Source organism: Lutra lutra, chromosome 9 (assembly GCF_902655055.1).
Source record: "Lutra lutra chromosome 9, mLutLut1.2, whole genome shotgun sequence".
In the NCBI taxonomy this organism is placed as follows: domain Eukaryota; kingdom Metazoa; phylum Chordata; class Mammalia; order Carnivora; family Mustelidae; genus Lutra; species Lutra lutra.
The window spans coordinates 102655630-102676674 of record NC_062286.1 but is presented as its reverse complement, the minus strand read 5'-3'; the positions used below and the strand labels follow the sequence as shown (position 1 = coordinate 102676674).

At 36.0% G+C, this 21045-nt stretch overlaps 1 protein-coding gene across 1 annotated transcript in view; it reads left to right on the top strand.

Annotated features, from left to right (window-relative positions):
• Nucleotides 1-21045, top strand: part of MACROD2 (mono-ADP ribosylhydrolase 2) — a 2010404-nt gene that overhangs the window by 1936633 nt on the left and 52726 nt on the right. The window contains exons 15-16 of the mRNA XM_047744583.1: nucleotides 13438-13512; nucleotides 13779-13871. Coding sequence (XP_047600539.1) covers nucleotides 13438-13512; nucleotides 13779-13871 — 168 coding nt within the window. The remainder of the gene's footprint in view (nucleotides 1-13437; nucleotides 13513-13778; nucleotides 13872-21045) is intronic.

Sequence of the window (21045 nt, the reverse complement as noted above, 5' to 3'; positions counted from 1 at the left end):
TAACAGAAATCCTGTGCAAAAACAATAAATATAGAAAGGAAGGAGAAAGTCAAGACTGAGAAAGGCACACTTGGAAAGGAATGTGTGATAAGAGACTCATTAAATGTATGAAAATGTTGAAATAATTGCTTCAAAATTAGTATCAGAATATCTTAATTAAATGTTTGCTTTTATCTTTGAAAAATATGTGTTGTTTTAAAATGAGAAAGAAAGAGGAGAGACTTCTGCTTTCAGCAATGAAAGTCTAAATAACTTAAACCATTACTCTCCTTGAAGATAACTAGAAAAACTACACCAAAAACAAAAACAAAAATTATGGAGTCTGTTTATAGGCATCAAAGAGCTAACAAGATAATGAAGAATTTTCAGGCTACATTCTGGGATAAAACAGATATCCGGAGATGTGAATTCAGAACTTGAAGCTGTTTTTATATTAAGTCATTTGCTGATTCTACAAAAGGTATCCATCCAGAGTCCCATTGAAAAGGGCAAGGGACCATGCTAAACCCCCTGGTCTTTGTGTTGAAACCCTAAAGATATGTATCCTAGCAGAAAGAATGAACCAGCAGGAGACCAGTTTTCTGAAAGACTGTTGCCCAGCTTTGAATCTTCTCAATCCTCAAATTAAATTAAGATCAACCCAGATTGCTAGTCCCTACTGGCACCTGAGAAAAACAAATGTAAAACATTTACTAAGTTAAAAAAGAGTGTTGTGGGTTTCAAACCATTTACAAAAAATGAGTTTTTAACATGATTTCCAGCATGTCCAGCACACACAGAAAAATAACCAGAAAAAAATGAAACAAGGAAACAAAAGCAATCAAGAGAAACGGGCCATTTGGGCTAACAATATTATAGTTATACACATAATGTATAAAATAATTTTGTTGACTATTATGGGGGATAAAGATAAGATTGAAAAATTTAGCTTCAAAATAGAAATTCAAAACAAAACAACACAAAAGAAAAGAAAGGGGAACCGGGGTGACTCAGTTGGTTAAGCATCTGCCTTCTGCTCAGGTCATGATCTCAGGGTCCTGTGATCAAGCTCCGTGTCAGGCTCCCTGCTCAGCAGAGAGTCTGCTTCTCCCTCTCCCTCTGCCCCTGCCCCCCACTCATGCTCTCTCTCTCTCTCTCTCTCTCTATCAAATAAATAAATAAAATCTTTAAAAAAAAAAAAAGAAATGAAAAAGAAAAGAAAATCTAGATGTGAAAGATGCCATAACTTAAATGAAGAATTCAATGAATAGATTCACGGTTTGACTATGTTTTAGACACAGATGAAAGAGAATTTGTGCACTAGAAGTTAGGTCGTAAGAATATATTTAAAAAAAAAAAAAAAGTAGAGAGAAAAAAAGGATGGCAAACACTAAAGAAAGGGAACAAATATAGAGGAAAAAAATGATAAAGTCTATAACAAATGTAATTGGAGTCCCAGACAGAAAGGAAAGATGGAATTGGGCAGAAAAAATATTTCAGGAAATTATGCTGAGAAATGTCCTACGTTGATGAAGTATATCAGGCCACATGTTCCAAAGCCCTTTGAACTCCAAGAAAAATAAATCCATAAGTAGGCCCATCATTGTACAACTGCTGAAAATCAAAGATAAAGAGAACATCTAAAAAGCAATCTTTAAACAGTTAGACTGATAGCTGACTTTTAATAAATACAATGGAAATAATAAGACAATACAGCATGATAGTTACCATCCAAGAATTCTATACTCAAGGAAAATGTGTGTTTCAAGAATAAAAGTTAATCAAGGATATTTCAGCCCCCCTCAAAAAAAAAAGAAAAGAAAAATTCACCAACAGACAATTTTGGTGTTTTCTTGGGTAGGAGGGTATTGATCCCAGATAGAAGGAAAAAGATGAAAGAAAAGAATTAAAAGCAAGGTAAATGGTAATTATTCAGTAAGTCTAAATGAATACTGATGATACCAATTCTTGACAAGAAGCAGGAAAGGGTGACCCATAAGAGAAGAAAACTCAATTAATATAAATCAACTCAGAAATGGGGGGCATCTGGGTGGCTCAGTGGGTTAAAGCCTCTGCCTTTGGCTCAGGTCCTGATCCCAGGGTCCAAGGATTGAGCCCTGCATCGGGCTCTCTGTTCAGCAGGGGGCTTGCTTCCCCCCGACCCCTGCCTACCTCTCTGCCTACTTGTGCTCTCTGTCTGTCAAATAAATAAAATGTTTAAAAAAAGAAAGAAATCATACAGATAGTGTAATTAATGGCACAGATAGTGTAATGTTAAAAGTTATAATTGTATTCCGTATTTTCTGAACGTTAAAAGAGAGATTGTCCACACTAGAGACATTAAAGGTATAAAATAACCCAAATTGAACTTCTAGAGATGAAAAACTGAATGTCTGAAATGAAAACTGCACTTGATGGTAATAATGGCAGATTAGTCACCGCAGAAGAAAGGGTTGGCAAATTTGAAGATGTAGCAATAGAAACTATCCAAATTGAAACACAGAGAGAATAAACAATTGAACAATGAAAAGATCATCAGTGAGCTATGGAAGAACTTTAAAGGTAATTCCTTGCCCAATATATATAAACTGAACTCTCTGAAGGCAAAGCATGGGAAGGGAGACAGAAAAAATATTTGAAGTAAAAATAATTAAAAACTTTCAAAACTTTGATGAAAACTGTGAACCCATATATTCAAGAAGTTCTATGACCCCAAAGCACAAGAAATAAAATAAATGAAATTAATTAATTAATTAATTAATTAATAATAAATAAAATAAATGAAATTACAACTAAGCCCATTGTCATCAACTTACTCAATTCAGTGATAAACAGAAAAAAATGGAAAAACAATCAGAGGGAAAAGATAACATGCATACAGAGGAATAGATAGAAAGAGGAAGCTGATGTCTCATTGGAAACTGCATTGGAAACTGCAAACCCAAAACCAAAATTACAGGCTCAAACTTGGATAACGTTAAAGATGGTACAGAAGCACATATATTGTACAGCCTCACTTATATCAAGTTTGAAAAGCAAGAAAACATAATGATACTATTTAGAAAGACATGCTTGAGTTGGGAAAATGATAAAGAAAATCTAGGTAGTGATTACTCTGATTATTGCTGATTAAATTTTTGTGATTAGGGAGGAGGTTCTAATTGGCCCATGATCTGGGTTTCTGGACTGGATGAATATCCAGTTTCTATAAGGATATGTAGTTTTTCTATTTGCTTTTGGTTATTTAACTGAACTCTCTATGTTGTTGGTGCACTTTCCTATATTTTGTTGCATTTTTAGAGAATAGTTAAAAGAGGATGGAAGAAAGGCAGAGAAGGAGGGAGAGAAAAGGAAGGAAGTATCAATGTCAGAGTTTCTGAAGCAAAGATTATGGTGGGGAGCAGGGAAGGTTGCACAAAATGCTGATTTCAATAAAGGTACTCAAAAACTGAAAATCCTGCTCTGCTCTAGATTCTGACAATATAAGTTAGGGTTAAGAATACCTTTGAAAATCTTGATGATAATCACAAAGAGAAATAAATCACAATAGAATTAAAGGAAGAGATCTTACTCTCTCAATTTCCTGGTATGTTTCATACCACAGAATGAGTATTTTCAGTAACTCAAAAAAATGAAGTAGCAGTGTAAGAAAAGCACAATATATCAAATAAGTTAACAGAAACACAGGCAAATAATTATGACAGGAAATGTAATTAGGTTAATTTATTAAGTGTAAAAACCAGTTATGTTGAATTAATTTTTAAAAATAGGGGTGCTGGGTGGCTCAGTCAGTTAGGCATCTGCCTTTAACTCAGGTCATGATCTCATGGTCCTGGGATTGAGTTCCTCATTGGGCTCCCTCCTCAGCTGAAAGTCTACTTCTCCCTCTCCCTCTCTCTCTCTTTTCCTCCTGGCTTGTGTTCCTTCTCTCTCTCTCTCTCTCTCTCTCTCAATTACTCAGTCTCTCTCTCAAATAAATAATAAAATCTTAAAGAAAAATAGTAAATGTTTGAAAAATATAGTTAAGGTTTGCCTGGGTGGCTCAGTTGGTTAGGCATCTGCCTTTAGCTCAGATCATGACCCCAGGGTCCTGGGATCAAGCCCTTCTTTGGGCTCTCTGCTCAGCGGGGAGCCTGTTTCTCTCTCTCCCACTGCCTGCTATTCTCCCTGTTTGTGCTCTCTCTCTCTCTCTCTGTCAAATAAGTAAATAAAATGTTTAAAATAAATAAATAGGGGCACCTGGGTGGCTCAGTGGGTTAAGCCGCTGCCTTCGGCTCAGGTCCTGATCCCAGGTCCTGTGTTTGAGCCCCACATCGGGCTTTCTGCTCAGCAGGGAGCCTGCTTCCTCCTCTTTCTCTGCCTGCCTCTCTGCCTACTTGTGATTTCTCTCTGTCAAATAAATAAATAAAATCTTTAAAAAAATAAATAAAATAAAATAAATAAATAAATATTAAAAATATAAAGTCAGGAAAGATATATATGGGAAATAAACATCAAAAGAAAATATGAGAAACTACTTTAGAATCTATCCAGTTAGAATTCTAGCAAAAACCCTCAATAAAAATTTAAATCCCTGATTTTATATAATAATGATGGTTTTTTATATGCCAAATGATACAATATGAATAAAATCCAATCAGAAATGCAATGGGCGATTCACAGTTATATTATTTTCAGTTGATGACAGAATAAATAGACTAAAAATATATGGAATCTTTGAAAAATATGATTAACAGTGTAGTCCTAATGTAGGAATAGGCAAGTCAATCAATGAAACAGAATAAAGAGTTCAGAAATGGACCAAAGCAGATCTGGGATTTTAGCACATCTTCAGGCTGACATTTCAAAGACAGATGACTCCACAAATGGCATTAAGACAACTGGTTGGCCATTTGGAAAAATAACCTGAATCCCAACCTCATTCCTTATACCAAGTTAAATTACAGGATGAACAAAGATGAAATGTAAAAATGAAACTAAAAATACCAGACTAAAAGAACAAAAACGTGATTTTTTAAAAATTTTGAAATAAGAATTGCTTTTTGACTTGTAAATAAAAATGCACGATCACGATTGTATACATATGTTATAAAAAGGCATACATATATATCTGCTATATGCATATGCATGTGTCAATATATGTCATGAAAGAGAGAAATGGCTAAATCTGAATATACACATTTTGACATGATAGAGATTATAATCAAATTCTAAAGAAAAACTACTGGGAAAAGTGCCCTCAGACTAAAGGACAAAGAATCAATTTTCTTAAAGAAAAAAAAAGATCTCATAATTCAATAAGAAAAAAAAAAAGAACAAGAGGAAAATGGACAAAGGACTCAATTATAACTTACAAAAGAAGAACTGGGATGCCTGCGTGGCTCAGTCGGTTAAGTGTCTGCCTTTGGCTCAGGTCATGATTCCAGGGTCCTGAGATCCAGTTCTTCACTGGGCTTCTTGCTCAGCAGGGAGCCCACTTCTCCCTCTGCCTGCCACTATCCCTGCTTGTGCTCTCTCTCTCTCAAATAAATAAATAAAATCTTTTTTTAAAGTTTTAAAAAAAGAAGAAATATAGTCATTAATATGAAGAGAAGACCTATATCTTTGTTTCTTAAAGAAATGCAAGTAAAACGTGATTTCAGTGTCTTCTCCTTTTGAATATCAGCTAAGTTTAAGTAGAATTGATAATACACAGGACTGGTGAGAGTAGGATATCCAATCATGTTCACGGTGGGAGACTGAAAGACATAACCGCCTCATCAGCAATTTTGACAAAATCTCGTAAAAAATAAAGTGTTCATACTTTTTCCCTAGAATTATGCTTTAGGAATTTGTCTTAAAGTGACACCCACCAAGAATAGGGAGACATATATTTACAAAACTCTTCATTGCAATAATACTATGTTTAATGGGGAAAAAAGGGAGACATCCCAAATTTTATTCATAACATGGAATATACTGCATCTTTTAAAAATAAAACTTCTGGGGTGCCTGGTTGGCTCAGTGGGTTAAGCCTCTGCCTTCGGCTCAGGTCATGACCTCAGGGTCCTGGGATCGAGCCCCACATGGGGCTCTCTGCTCAGCAGGGAGCCTGCTTCCCCCTTCTCTCTCTGCCTGCCTCTCTGCCTACTTGTGATCTCTCTCTCTCTCTCTGTCAAATAAATAAAATATTTTAAAAAATAAAATAAAAATGAAACTTCTGAAGAAATTTTAATGACAGTGTAAGATGCTTATAAAAATATGAACTAAAAAAGCAAGAATCAAAGTGTAAATTCATTTTGATCTCAGGATATATTTATATATTTGTGTGTGTGTCTATGTGTATTGAGCCACTTACACAAAGACTCACACACACGTGTATATATATATGTATATATACACGTGTATATATACACGTGTATATATACATATGTATATATACACGTGTATATATACATATATATGTATATATACACGTGTATATATACATATATATGTATATATACACGTGTATATATACATATGTATATATACACGTGTATATATACATATATATGTATATATACACGTGTATATATACACGTGTATATATACATATATATGTACACACACAAGAGAAAGATAGCAGTTTACAATATTAACAGTGACAGTTATAAAACTATTATAACTATATATTATAGTTTTAAAATTATTCATAATTCTTTATATGTTTTTAGAAGGAAACTGCAATCCCTTTGTAACTGCAAGAAAAAATAACTTTAGAAATAATTTACATTAGGTAATAAGTATTTTTGGCCCCAGGAAAAAAAAATGAAGGGTGTCTAGAAGATAATCAAATTCACAATAATCTAGGTTTAATTTTTGCTCTTAAACTGGATTATTTTTAGCCATGGTAAACATATAAAATTTTGAATATTAGCAGCAATCAAGATTCAAGTTTAACAAAAGGACACAATTTCCATTGTCTTTAAGACAAGCATCGAAGAAACATATTCTTTGTTCTTATGAAGATTTAAGCATATAATAATCTGCAAACATTAAAACTATACCCTTGTTACTATTGTTCAAAACCATCCATTTACAGAGTGCATTTAGGTTTATCCTCTAGAAATGTTTAGTTCCAGACTGATGGCCCCAGACCAATTTTTATGCAAATTATTTAAAGTATTAGCTTGAGCCAAACTTAATTACCAGGGCTCCAAGAAATAATCACGTGATTTATTTCTAAAAGAAAAGTGAATGGATTTTGGATTATCTGTTCTAATAGTCCCCTCCCATTAGCATGGATGATTGAGTTCACTGTATAAAAATATATATATAAACTGTGGGACCCTTTATGTTCCTTTGTTTCCTCTGCCAGGAGGGATTAGGGCTGAGGACAGTGGATGGAATTCAACTAGACTGAATGTGGAGAGGCAAACATAAAGCTTGCCCCCATGGGGTCAAGAAAGCAAGACAGAATGTGAAATGTCTGAGTGCACTGCAGAGAAAGGAAGAAGGGCTGGAGACCCCTGGAGTCATCATTAACACACAGCAGGCTTGGGTGCAGGGCAAGGAACTCACACAAGTACCTCCTCTTTGTTTAATATGCGCAGTCCTGGCTTGGCTCAGGAATGAGCAAATATGATTATTCTTGGATTTCAAAGCTGTGCACCTCATTTCCTTCCCCATTTTTTACTGACTTTATTTCAGAAAAAATTAGAAAGAAAAAAATATATGTATTTCTATTTCAAGAAAAGATTGTCAAAATATGTAAAGCACATTGGTTGAAACAGATCAAGAATGGGGATAAGTGAAAAGGAAATAGGGGAGAAATACTCCACATGAACTTTGCAATGGCCTCTCATCCTCAAAGTGAAGTACCAGGCCTTCCTAGTCAAAAAGAAAATCCCTAGTATTCATCAAGAGCCTTAGGCTGCCACCTCACGGAGTCCCCCTTATCAGCAGGGGCCCCAGGTCCTATCCGTGATTGAATTCCTCTGAAGATTTATCAAATGGGGCACTGGGACTGGGGACACACAAGAAAACAGAGTGGCTGCTTTCTGATCTCTGAATGCTCTACTCTTTGCCTTCATTGTGCCAACAAAGCCTGATTGCAAATGACAAGTCAAGAGTCTGAGTAGGGACCCAGGAATAGGTGTCATGGTCTGGTCCCTATCTCAACAGTGGTAGAGAATGAGGCTCACTCAAACAGTGAATGTCCTGTCTCAATGTCATCCACCCAATAAACATTGGTGGTGACTAGAAACTTCACCAGGAGACAGATCCTCATATAATGCCAAAGACAGAGGGAATCTAAGATATTATCTAGTTCTATAGCCTTAAAAATAAAGAGATAATGAACTTGAAGCCTAAAACTTCAAGTTCTTCTTTAGGGGTTCTTTGCAATAAATGTAGTAATAGAGTGCTTAGCAGCCTAAGGCACTTACCTTGTTTCTAAAGGATGCAGTAGAAAGTTCTGGTCCCTAATCACTATTTGCAGGCATTGATCAGTACTATAATGGACAGCAAATTAAATAGACATTTATTGATCACTCCTTATTAATAAGTACTAGGAGGGGAAATATGAATAAAGCATAGTTTTTATGTTCACAATGCTCATTACCTGGTAAGAGAGACAAACAGATACAACTATAATACAGTGTAATAAGATGAATAATAAATAGATAAATGAGCAAAGGAACTCAATAAGCAAAACATGAAAATGATTGATCCGGTCCAGTGATTCAGAGGATATTACAAAGAAAGGTAAAATTGATGACTTAGTTTTGAAAGATGAGGAGAATTTTACCAGATAGAAAGGGGGGGAAATAGGGATGTTTCAACCAGTGAAAACACATGTGAAATGGACACAAAGGCAAGAAATAAAGTGATGTGTTTAGAAAATGGTGAGGAGGTTGGAACACAGAATGGAAAAGCAGGTGATTTGGCCAAAAGACAAAAAAGAGGAACATTCAAGAAGAAAGAGCTACTCAACAGCTGACTTTCTCAAGTGTTTTTTAGAGTTCAAGTAGAATAAACGTCGAGCAAAAGTAACTGGATTTAGCTAGAGGCAAACACCTTTTAGTTATAAATTTTTCTTCTATGATATCACTGAAAGCAGTTGTCTCTATTTTCTGAATTTTCATTATAATTATTAGATTACATAATATGTATTTGTTGTAAAATATAAATGCAGATGAATATATAATTACAAAAAATGAAATCATATTCTGTTCTACAATCTTTGAAAACCTCATAATATGTTTTTAATGGTTGCTCTCACAAAAAAATACAGTTGCTTAGACTTCCTCTAATCCTCACATTAGAAATTCTATTGCTATTTTCTGTACTCTTTATCTATCATCTTTTCATGTTTCATTTTGCTCCCTAACTTTTGCCCTCTTTGTGAATTTTAATTCAAAAGTTTGATTTCTAAAACATTAATTTATGAATAGTGTTCATTCTCTTTTATGACACCCTTTGCTGATGTTCATGATGTCATTGTGTTTTTAGGCTTGTAGAAGTTTTCTGCTTGTCTTAGATAATTTCCTCCTCATTTAATCCATCTTTTCATTTCCTTATTCATCAGTTGTTAGAGTTCATTGCAAACACAAAAATACTGTTTTTTGTTTTTCTGAATATATTTTTTATGAAAATATTTTTCCCTTACTATAATTCCCCTCTTTTATTATGTTTCATTTTTAAGTCTCCTGTATGTTTGGATAGCTAGAAATAGCTATCCACGCAAGATGTTTGCCAGGAAATAAATGAAAAAAATCCCTCCTTCTTTTTCTTCCTTTCTTTCTTTCTCTCTTTCTTTCTCTCTTTTTAAGATTTTATTTATTTTTCAGAGAGAGAGAGAGAAAAAAAAAATACAAGCAGAGGGAGCAGCAGACAAAGAGAAAAGCAGATAGAGGGAGAAAGCAGGCTCCCCATTAAGCAAGGAACCCAATGCAGAACTCAATCCCAGGACCCTGGGATCATGACCTGAGCTAAAGGCAGATGCATAACTGACTGGGCCACCCAGGCACCCTCCCCTTCACTCTCCATGTGCTATAATCCTTCTCTCCATCCAGTCATTCTGGTATCCATCCAGTATTTATCTAGGGTAAACGTGAAATGCAAAACCTGTAGTTCTGGTTTTATCAGAAATGGGATTGATTTCCTCCCATCTCATTCCTTGAAGTTGAATTTATAAACTTGATTTTAGAATTTAACACTTATCCTTGTCAAAATTCTTCTTGTTTCATTTAATCTAAGAGGGCTTCAGTGTGGAATTTGTTGTCCAATATACTTGTTATCCCTCTTAGTTTCCTGTGATTTAAAATCTGCTAAAAATGAGTTTTTTCATAAATTTGGAACTCTGTTTCACATCTTACTAGAAAGAACTTTATGCACATTTAGTGCCTTTTTTCTTGCAGTTACGCATTTTGAGGACAAGTATTGTGTCTGTTTCATTTAAGATCTATTCCCAGCGCCTGGCATATCTGCCATTTAGAAGCATGTATTACGGTGTGGAATAAGTGACCTATAGTGTGTGGTTTTATCACTTTATATGGTACCCAAAGGTGAACAAGTGGGTTTTTGGGGAAAAGATTTTGCACAACTTTCTTCTCCATATTGGAGAATTTTGTGACTAGTAGTATCATGACATTGTCTAAAGGATAAAGGGCACACGTGAAATTCTCATACATTTCTGGTGGGAGTATAAAGTGGAACACACTCTTCCAAATGCTGTTTTTCAGGATTTAGTAAAGCCAAACGTATGTGTTGCCTATTACTTAGCAATATCACTCCTGAGTTTATACCCAAGTGATATGAATACGTATATCCACCAGAAGACAACGCACATGAATGTTTTTTAGCAGTGTCCTTTATAATAGCCCCAAACTGAAAACATAATATATGTTTAGCCCCATATGAAAACATAATGTATTTGGATGGTGGAATAGTATGCATCCATGAAAAAGAATAAACAAGGACATATACAACAAATGGGATTAATCTCACAGAGAATATGTGGAAAGTCATGCTAAAAGAGTATAAATAGTGAATTCTATTTTTGTGAGATTCAAAAACAGACAAAACTATTGCCTTTTACCTGTTGCGGGGTGCCCACTGGTACAAACAGACAGAGCCACTGGTGCTAGAAATGTTCTTGTTCTGGGTGGTAAGTGCCCAAGGAGATACATATATGTGTATGTGAAAAGTCTTCAAGTTATATACGACTTGGGTGTTTTACTATAAGCAAGGTATACTTCAGTTTAAAAATTAAAAGGCAAAATAAAGATATTTCCAAGCAAAACAAAAAGGAAGAAAGAATTTGTAGTTGAAAATTTTGAAACCAGAATGGGAATCACAATACTTACTTTCAGGGCTAATGTAATTAGAGATAATCTATGTGAACTGTCTGGGCCAAGTCTGGCATTTTTCATAGGATAAATAATTTGCAGATACGCATATGTCCAAGGCCAGTGCTTCTCAAGCTTTAATGCATATACAGATCAGCTAGAAATCTTGTTAAAATGCAGAATCTGACTCTAGATCTGAGATGAGGCCTGAACTTCTATATTTTTGAAATTCCAGTGTTGCTTACCCACAGACCATAGTTTAAGTAGCACTGGAGTGGAATGGAGGTGAATGGGGTTTATCACCAGGAAAAACATCTTGATCAAGCTCATGTTTTAAAAGGTATTTCAGCTGGGGCGCCTGGGTGGCTCAGTGGGTTAAAGCCTCTGCCTTCGGCTCAGGTCATGATCTCAGGGTCCTGGGATCGAGCCCCGGATCAGGCTCTCTGCTCCGTAGGGAGCCTGCTTCCTCCTCTCTCTCTCTCTCTGCCTGCCTCTCTGCCTACTTGTGATCTCTGTCTGTCAAATGAATAAATAAAATCTTTGAAAAAAAAATAATAAAAGGTATTTCAGCTAGCAAATGACAGATCCAAGAGATAGACAATAGATCCTTAAATGAGGAAAAGGGAAGGAGAAATGAAAAGTGGAAAAGAGGAACATTTTGCAGAATCATCAAGACATGGAATTTCATTGAATTTTAGGAGTGATGACAGAAAGTCATCAAAGACAGCTTGATAAATTTAGCTTCAATGATCAGACAGATAAATATGCCTCCATTATAATTATTTTATTAGGTTCTTTTGATTAAAATTGAGAGCAAGAGGAATGATGTCAAAAAACTTTTTTTGGGGGGGATCATGCTAGCAGAGAATAAACCAAGGGGAAGCCATAGAGTGGGCAGCTTAAGAATAGTTGCATAAAGGAGGAAACTGTAAAGATAACGGATTGTAGCAGCTAGCTTTGCTGGAGTAACAGATAATCTTAAAAGTCCCACTGGCTTACAACCACAAAGGTATGTTGTGTCTCCACTGGGTTCTGCTCCACGTGCTTTCATCCCAGGATGTAGACTGAAGGAGCACATTCTCTTAGGAGCAAGAAAGTTGGAGGAAACATGCAAAGGATCCTGAAGCTTCCATTCAAATGTAGTACATGTCATGTGTGTTGCTGTGCCATTTTGTAGACCAAGTCACACTTGTAGGCCTGATGTCAGTGAGGTGGGAATAAACGCTTGTCCCACAGGGGCCACTGCAGGTCACATGGTCACAGACATGGTGTTGAATCCTCTTACAGAAAGAAGTAGGGACCAGTTGAAAAAATAATACAGTCTATTGCAGGAACGTACCCAGCAGAGTCTAAGCCCCTCTGTATCCCCTTCATGCCAATAACCAACTCTAGCTCTGGATTTTTTTAATTCAATAGTTAAATATTTTCAGCATTAAAAAAAAGTATATTCTTAGCATAAAACCTTTCATTAAAATGAGGCAAATGGACAGATTTCAATTTTCTCTCTTAATGAGCACTTAAATATTCAAAACTCTACAGGGGAAGGGAGGGGGAGAAGCCAGGGGGTGTGAAAGAGAAACTATTACTAGATAATTGCCTTGGAGTAATCAAGAGTTGGCTGAATTCTCTCCTGACCTTTGCTATATTTAGTAGGTGTCTTCACAGAATGGTTGAGCTGTTAGGTGACCCAATCCCTGCATGCTCACATTACTTAAGTTGTTCATGATCTTTTAATGGGAGAATGTGAACACCAGTGTTTTAGTTTTCTAGGAATCCTCAGTACAGGAAATTTATACATCTTAAAGGGAAATTAAACATAGATAACCCACACAACCCAGAGATTATTCAAAATTTCAAAACTTCCAGGTTGTGTCTATCAACATTCAACGCATTGATAAGCTAAACAGCAATTACACCAATCAGTTCAAAGAAGAGGTTTTTGCCTGATTACCTGGCTATTTCTCAGAATATAACTGATATAAATTTGATGATTTGCAAAATTGCCCACTTTGGTTGGAAACTGTTCTCTGCCTCTCCATGCATGATGGAAACACAGTTTCTGAATGTTTTGCTTTTTCAAACCAGGGACAAACCTATAGTTGTGTGTGTCTCATTTCTTTTATTTTTCAATCACTGTTGTTAACAGGACAAGAGCATGATTCAACGAAGAATGAAATAAAAATTGAGGCAGAGTCCCAGAGCTCATATATGGAAACAGAAGGTATTGAAACCAGAATGCCTTGTTATCTGAGAATGAGATGAAACTATGAACCATGACTTCTCTCTATCCTGGTGTTTGTGAGGAGTGTGCGTGTATGTTTTAGGCAGTGATTACCAGAGTATGGCAATAATGTTCTGTTCTGTGTGCCTCTCAAAACTTGGAGGGGGAATAGAAAGGGACGTTAACCTTCTCTGCTCTAGTCACTGTGTTTTCTCAATGATTCCGATGAAAACACCCTGAGTCTCCCTCTGTCTCCTTCCTTTTAGAGCTTTCACCAAACCAGGAAGATGCCACGACCGTGGAGCAACCGGAAGTGATCCCTCTAACAGATGACCAAGAAGACAAAGAAGGTGAAAAAGGTAGGTCCGCTCTTAAATTGATCCATCAAGAATGAAGAATTCCTTTGGACTCCTGCCTAGATACAACCATGAGTTACCCTCCCGCAAGAGCAGTCTGTACAGGGGAGAATGAGCATTTCTTTCATCCTCAACCTACTTGTGAGCATAAAACAAAATCTAGGATTAGCAAAAGAAGAGGCTTGTAACAGTTTTTCTGCCCTTTCAAGTAATTTGAAGTTGTTTTTTTTTATTATTTGTTTCAATTTAATTTAAAAGCTCATGAAATACAAAAATTATTGTATTGAGAAAGCCTATACAGAATCAAAATTATGGACTAGATGGGTTTAGATGGATAAGAATCTTAGAAAGTCTGAGATGGCTTTAAAACATAAAGATAAGCCTTTCTGTATTGATTTCCTTCTGTTGTCCTTCATAAAATATGTAAAATATAAACATTATATGAACCTTCTAAATTGCATGCTTTGTCCACTAATATTAGGATGCAGAAATATTAAATACTGTTAAAAACACAAGTGAGCTTTATAATGATTTCTGAAGACATAGGAGGAACGAACACTTTGTAAATTTTAAAGCAGTATTTGGGGCATCAAGCCAATATATCGGAGTAAAGACAGGCATCCTTTTAGAATACCTGTCTTAAAAAACTATTATCAAAGAAATTTGGTATTTATTGAAGAACTTGATGAGTTCCATTTTAAAATATAAAGCAATCTCTTAAAAGAACGTATGAAAGATGAATATATGAAATATATTTCACACATGAAATAAATAAAATCATTTGTCCGGTACACTATATCATAAATCATGCAGCTCTTAAATAAATAAGTGTTTGCAAAGCAGTTGCAAAGTAATAACTTGACAGGCCTTGTTTATAAAACACAGTGATCAATTTTGTTTCCAAATTAAAATGCAGACATGATCTCAAAAGTGAAATCAGGTCAATAGTAACTACAGCTTCCAAACTATGAACTCTTCTTGGCCAGAGCATTGACACAGTTTAATTACTAAGCCATGTTAGTGATTTCAACATCTTTTTTAAAAATTTCCATTGCATTTAGAACACAATATTCTTCCTTTTCTATGTCTCTAATAACTTTTTCTCTATTTCCCTGCAAATCCTAGTTCAGGCTCATGACACCATGTTCCCAGCTGGTCAAGTAAATGGGTTATGTGGGGCATATGTGGGGCATTTTATGTCTGATGATGGAACAGAGAATTAATAGAACGCTGACTTCAGAAACAGATACATCGCATTGTTCTCTTCAGTTGTACTTCTAACATGTAAAACACACAATGTCTTGCCTGCCTGTTTATTTTCTCAATAGCAGAAATTATTTACTTTGTATATTGTGCCTCAAGACATGCAAATGAGAAACATCAAACAATGGGTCAGTTTTCTTCTTTTTAACTTGACCTAGGTTTGAAAAGCTGGCATTCTGCACTCACTGTCATGTGTCCCTTCTTCCAGTGGTTCTCCAGCATCTAGCCCTCATCTAATTACTGAGGAATTAAATACTCTCTTCCCTCTCCCTTGCAAGGATGCCAGTCCTCTGTAGCACATGGCAGAATGGCACATGAGAAAGAAGTGAAGTCAAAGTCGGCTACTTGCTTGTAGCAACTTTGAAGTCGGATTTCTTTTTTGAAATGTGACTATTCACGGCAGGAGAGTAATAATGCCTGTGGCTCTGAATTAACAGAATTTTCCCTCCCCTTCTTTCTGGCAGATACTTCACTTGGCACTACCTTGCCTTTTCCTGTTTAAATTTGAAATAACTTAAAACACATCCCCTTATCATCTTATTCTTTGCTTCAAAATAAGCATGAATAGCTAGCTTGTGACACATAAGGGAAGTCGCGGAAGGAGAGTGGGGTGACGTAGATTCGGGACACTGTGGAGTAGCTCTGCCCCGCGTTGACACGCTGCGCGGTCTTATGCAAGTTCTTTCAACTTCCGATGCCTTGGTTCTCTCCTCTGTAAGATGGTGATGACAAAATTACTGTTCACGTACGGTTGTGGAGAAACTCTAATGAGTTGGCACATGTACAGGAGTCACAGTACCTGCCACACAGAAAGCACTTGGTGTTTCATATCCCTCATGTTGTGATAAATTGACGACCAAGTCAAGAGAATCCATATGTGGAGTTGCTCAAATCCCTTTGTGGTCCTTCCTCGCCATGTTGAATCCATCAAAACTGCACATTTTCCACCTTTTCCTTCAACAACGACAACAACAAAAATTGTCCTACACATTTCTTCTCCAGCACCATCTCCTGCTGGCGGTTTCGATATGTATGTTCTTTTCTATAAAGACGGAGCAATTAATGAAAGGTGAAGTGGGAGGTATCCCTCTCTCTTCAGAAACTCCCTTTTCTTTGTCAAGATGGCAGTCTTCTATTTGGGAAGTGCTGATCCAGCCATAATTCCTATTTTTAAAAGAGGATGCCATTGATCCACTGGCAGAGCCATGGAATAAAAGTACTAAATAAATCAAATGGGACTTTTTTTGTTTGCTTGCTTGCTTTCTTTAGACTCATGGAGTTATTAGAATCTTGTTTGAAAACATTTTGAGAATATAGCTCCAGGTTTTGTGTATATTCAGTGTCTCTTAATGGAAAGTTGCACAAACCTCTTAAAAATTACTCTTACTTGCAAACAAAAACAAATGAATATTCTATTACGTTTGTAGGGATATTCTTTATAGCTTTAGAAATATTGGTTCTCTTTTATTTTGAGAATCCAAGGAGACAGAAAGTGGTTGCTTTCAAAAAATCTCAGCCCAGGGGAGAAAAAAAAGTATAACCTTTTTCTCTCATTTTGTATCATTCTATAAGATTAGAAAATGTAGATAATCTTCAGGATACATCTTCTATGGCTCCCAGGTGTATGGGCACAGATGTTAGAACATTAAGTTTCAAAGTTAGCTCTACCAAAATATGGGTTTTGAAAAGAAGAGAAAATATTCAGCAGAAGTTCATGCTGATAAAATTATACAATAGCACAATGGACATATCCCTGGGAGATCTGAAATACAAAAATTTCAACAGGCATAAAGTGAGGTTTCACATATGGCAGCTTTTCTCATAGAGCTACATTGCCTCTTCCTAAATGAGTCCAGTTTTATGCTTTCCCAGCAGGATCTGTGGCACATATGAAATCCAGTAAAATAGCACCATTTAGGCTGATAACCTAATAGGAAAGTAATGTTATAGGAGATCTCCTCAAAACACGATCTCCTGTTTTAGTATAAAAGAGAAAGCCAGTATTAAAACATTTTTCTGAAGATTTTTACTTCTAGTTGAATTTAGAAATAGTTGACATAAAATCTGAACTATGGTAAAATCATGTCATTATTACATCACATGATTTTCATATATGACTTATTAGGAATATACTGGACATTTTCTTCAAGTGTTACATGGAAGGCTTACATCCCAATTATTTTTCCTGTGTTTCTTCAAGTGTTGCATAGAAGGCATACATCCCAATTATTTTTCTCGTGTTTAAGTGTTGCATAGAAGGCATGCATCCCAATTATTTTGCTTGTAACATTGAATAAGTATAATATGAAATAGTAATTCTTTATTTATCTCAGTTTGACCAAAATGTTAACTGGAAGCTTAAGGTCTATATTATGGTCTAAGTCTTTCTTGGGAAAAGATGGATGTAGACAGGCATACAAGTAAAAAGTGAACTAAAAGGCCATAATAAGTATAAATTATCATGTTGCAAAGCTGGTGTTTTGGCCTCTGAGGAACAGGGCTGTGGAACCAAGCCTATGCAGGTCCATGGCTTCTGGCTCTGGCTCCGTGGTTCCTGGCAATTCTTTACCTTCTAGGAATCCCAGTTTCAGGGCTTGTACAATGAGAGGTACGAACTCAATAATGCAATTTCACAAATTTTCTTAGAAAGCCACAGAACTGCATTCTTGATAAAACAAGGGGGAGGTGACGTGGGAGCCATTGGTCATCGATATCCTGAGAAAGCCGAAATTATAGGTTTTTCTCAATTTCACTTCCTGCATTCTATTGATAAAAATGCAGAGGTGCCCTAGACCAGACAAAAAGATCAGCCAAATCAACCACATTCTATTTCAGGACTCAGCCAGTAATTGATCACTCTGATTATTCCCTGAAGAGTCTTTCAATGGGGAAACAGAACTTTTTGGCTCCAAGTATATTTATACCCAAATTTTCCTCAAAACCATCTTTCTTACCAAGACCATCTTTCTTATCCAAGTGGGAAGCATCCTTTCAAAACCATCTTTCTTACCAAGACCATCTTTCTTATCCAAGTGGGAAGCATCCTTTCTCGTGGCTCCTCTGGCCACTGTTTCATCTTTCAGTGATCACATAGTCCGTGAACCATTTTCTCTTCTGCTCCTACCTGTCAAATCCAATAGGGATTAATTTTGTCTACAAAGCACCTCTACACAGCCTTGGTATTTTCCACTATTGATGGGATTCTTACATCACTGACAGAGCCCTTTTCTACTTGAAAAGTAGCCTTGATACCAACGATGCTACAACACACAGGTTTTCCTCCTCAGCCTGTGTGTGGTCTTTACTCCACAGAGACTCCTAATGCAGACATATTTTTTTGATTCATACAAAATATTATATGAACTTGCACCTAGAGCAATTAACTTCTGGAATTTTCTATTTTCAAAGTCTTTTTATCTCATCTTTTCAAATGAAGTTGACTTTCATAATGCTGTGTTTTTCACATTAAAGGCATTATACTTTAGTTGGGATGGTAGCTGTTTCATGTTTAGATAGTTTCTTCTGTTACTGGTCTTCTGTCCTAATCGTGTGGTATTTGTCAGCCCAAATTTGGTTTTAGAATATAAGATAAATTCATAATGCTGGCCCCTGCTAAGGTTTTATGACTATTTTTAAATGTTTAATGAAATTCTTTACATTGGTTGAATAAATTGAATATAAAAATTATAACCTTAAATTACTTGGGTTTTCTGCATATCTGTATGTAGGCGATATACATATAGAACCAGTTCATTCAAATTACACTGTATAACAAGTAAAATTACAATTTTTTAAAGATTTTATTTATTTGATAGAGATACAGCAAGAGAGGGAATACAAGCAGGGGGAGTGGGAAAGGGAGAAGCAGGCTTCCTCCTGAGCAGGGAGCCCCACTCAGTGCTTGATTCCAGGACCCTGGGATCATGACCTGAGCCAAAGGCATACGCTTAATGACTGAGCCACCCAGGCACCCCGAAAATTATAATTTTTATATTTACATTGACATGGCTTTTTAAAATTCATTTTTGGAATGCTAATCTTCTTCATGTTTCTACTTCAAATAAAAATGTATCTGACCTATAATTTTAAAGTTAAAAAACAAAGAAGAATGAATATATTCATGCCTACAATAATAATTTTGGTTTCCATCCTGTATTTCTGTATGTATGTGTATAAATTTAGATTTAGTGTTGACTCAGTAAGAAAGTATATATCATGCCTCTTGAATAATAATAATATTACAATATTAATTGCCCAAAATTTGACCTTTTGGCCAGATCCTCTTGCTTGCTGGGATCAGTTTATCTTTTTTTTTCTTTTTCTCTTTTTTTTTTTTTTTGAGCTTTTATTTATTTATTTGACAGAGATAGCCAGAGAGCACAAGCAGAGGGAATGGCAGAGGGAAAGGGAGAAGCAGGCTCCCCATTGAGCAGGGAACCTAACAGGGGGGGTCAATCCCAGGGCCCTGGGATCATGACCTCAGCTGAAAGCAGATGCTTAATCATCTGAGCCACCCAGGTGCCCCGGGATCAACTTTTAAGATTTTGAAAAATTGACACTGAACCTCCATTTTACATATAAGGGTGCAGGGGAAGTCCTAGAAACTTAAGGATATGTGCAACTTCAGTGAACATTAAGATCAAAACTTGTTGTTATTAGCCCATCCCTATCTGGGGAATTTTCAGAGACCATCTCTTCTAATAAATCTCCAGCATCCGACTTTGTTCCTGGATCCACTTTGTCTTTTTTTTATTTTCTCCCCTCTGTAACTCTCCGGTTTCATTTACAATTTGACTTTGTACCCTGCCTAGGTTGTCTGGTCTTGCCCCAAGGCGTATGGCAATGTGGCTTATCAGAGTAATTTGCAAAGATGAAACAGACCTCTCCCTTAAGCAGAATTCTGTCTCCAGGCATGGAACTTTTTGGTCCTCTCTGCTGCATTACAGTCCTGGAACTCTCTGTGCACGGCATATCTTAATTCTCATCACATCTAATGAAAAGATTTTTACCTGCATCTGAGCATATATTATTTTGCCACTATCCTTAAATATTCCAGACAATTAGTCTCCTCTAAAGATAGTAAACTGTTAACATTGGGTGACATGCTCATTATGTTTGCCTTCTTCTCCAAGATATTAGTAAATAATGTTAAATTGTAATTTTCAGAACGATAAAATCATGACTCTCATACAAACATAAAATGAATACATGTAAAAGATTTTCTCTAAATCATTAATTAATGAGGGAACTAGTAAGATATAAAACCGATTCAAAAGAGAATTTTAGATGTATATGTCTCCAATAACGCACATAAAATCAGGACTGCCGAATATAGACTCACATAGACACATGCACACATAACATTCAGGGGTGCTGAAATTTGAAAGACTAGTTAGCATTATATAGGGCAATAAAATATATTCCTTCTTCTCCACCAAACCAAATGCATTTAAATGGCTGCCAACAAGTCTCATTTTCATTGCTACAAGTTTTCTACAAGTTTAACTTCTATCTCTACAGATGTATAAAATAGTCTAGTTGATAGAAAGTTCATCCCAAAGAGTAACACCCTATGGAATCAGATAGTTTCAGAGAGTGTGCTGGACAGACATCCAGCCCTCCAGAGAAGGGACACCCACAGATCTCTGTTGCCCACTGTCAAGCCTTAGGCAATTTTTCTTGGCAATACACAGAAGATAAAGCTGTCATTTTTACCCTTTTTTTCCATTTCACTGAATCCATCAGTGTTGGTCATCTGATAGTTTTCACAGAGAATGATAAAATACCACGGCAGGATTGGGGTGGGGCAGCAACCTTTAATTACATCTCTGAGATTGTCACTTACTTGCTATCATTTTGTGCCAAAGGCTACTATTCTACATGTACTATAAATGGATACATAGTGTGGATGTAT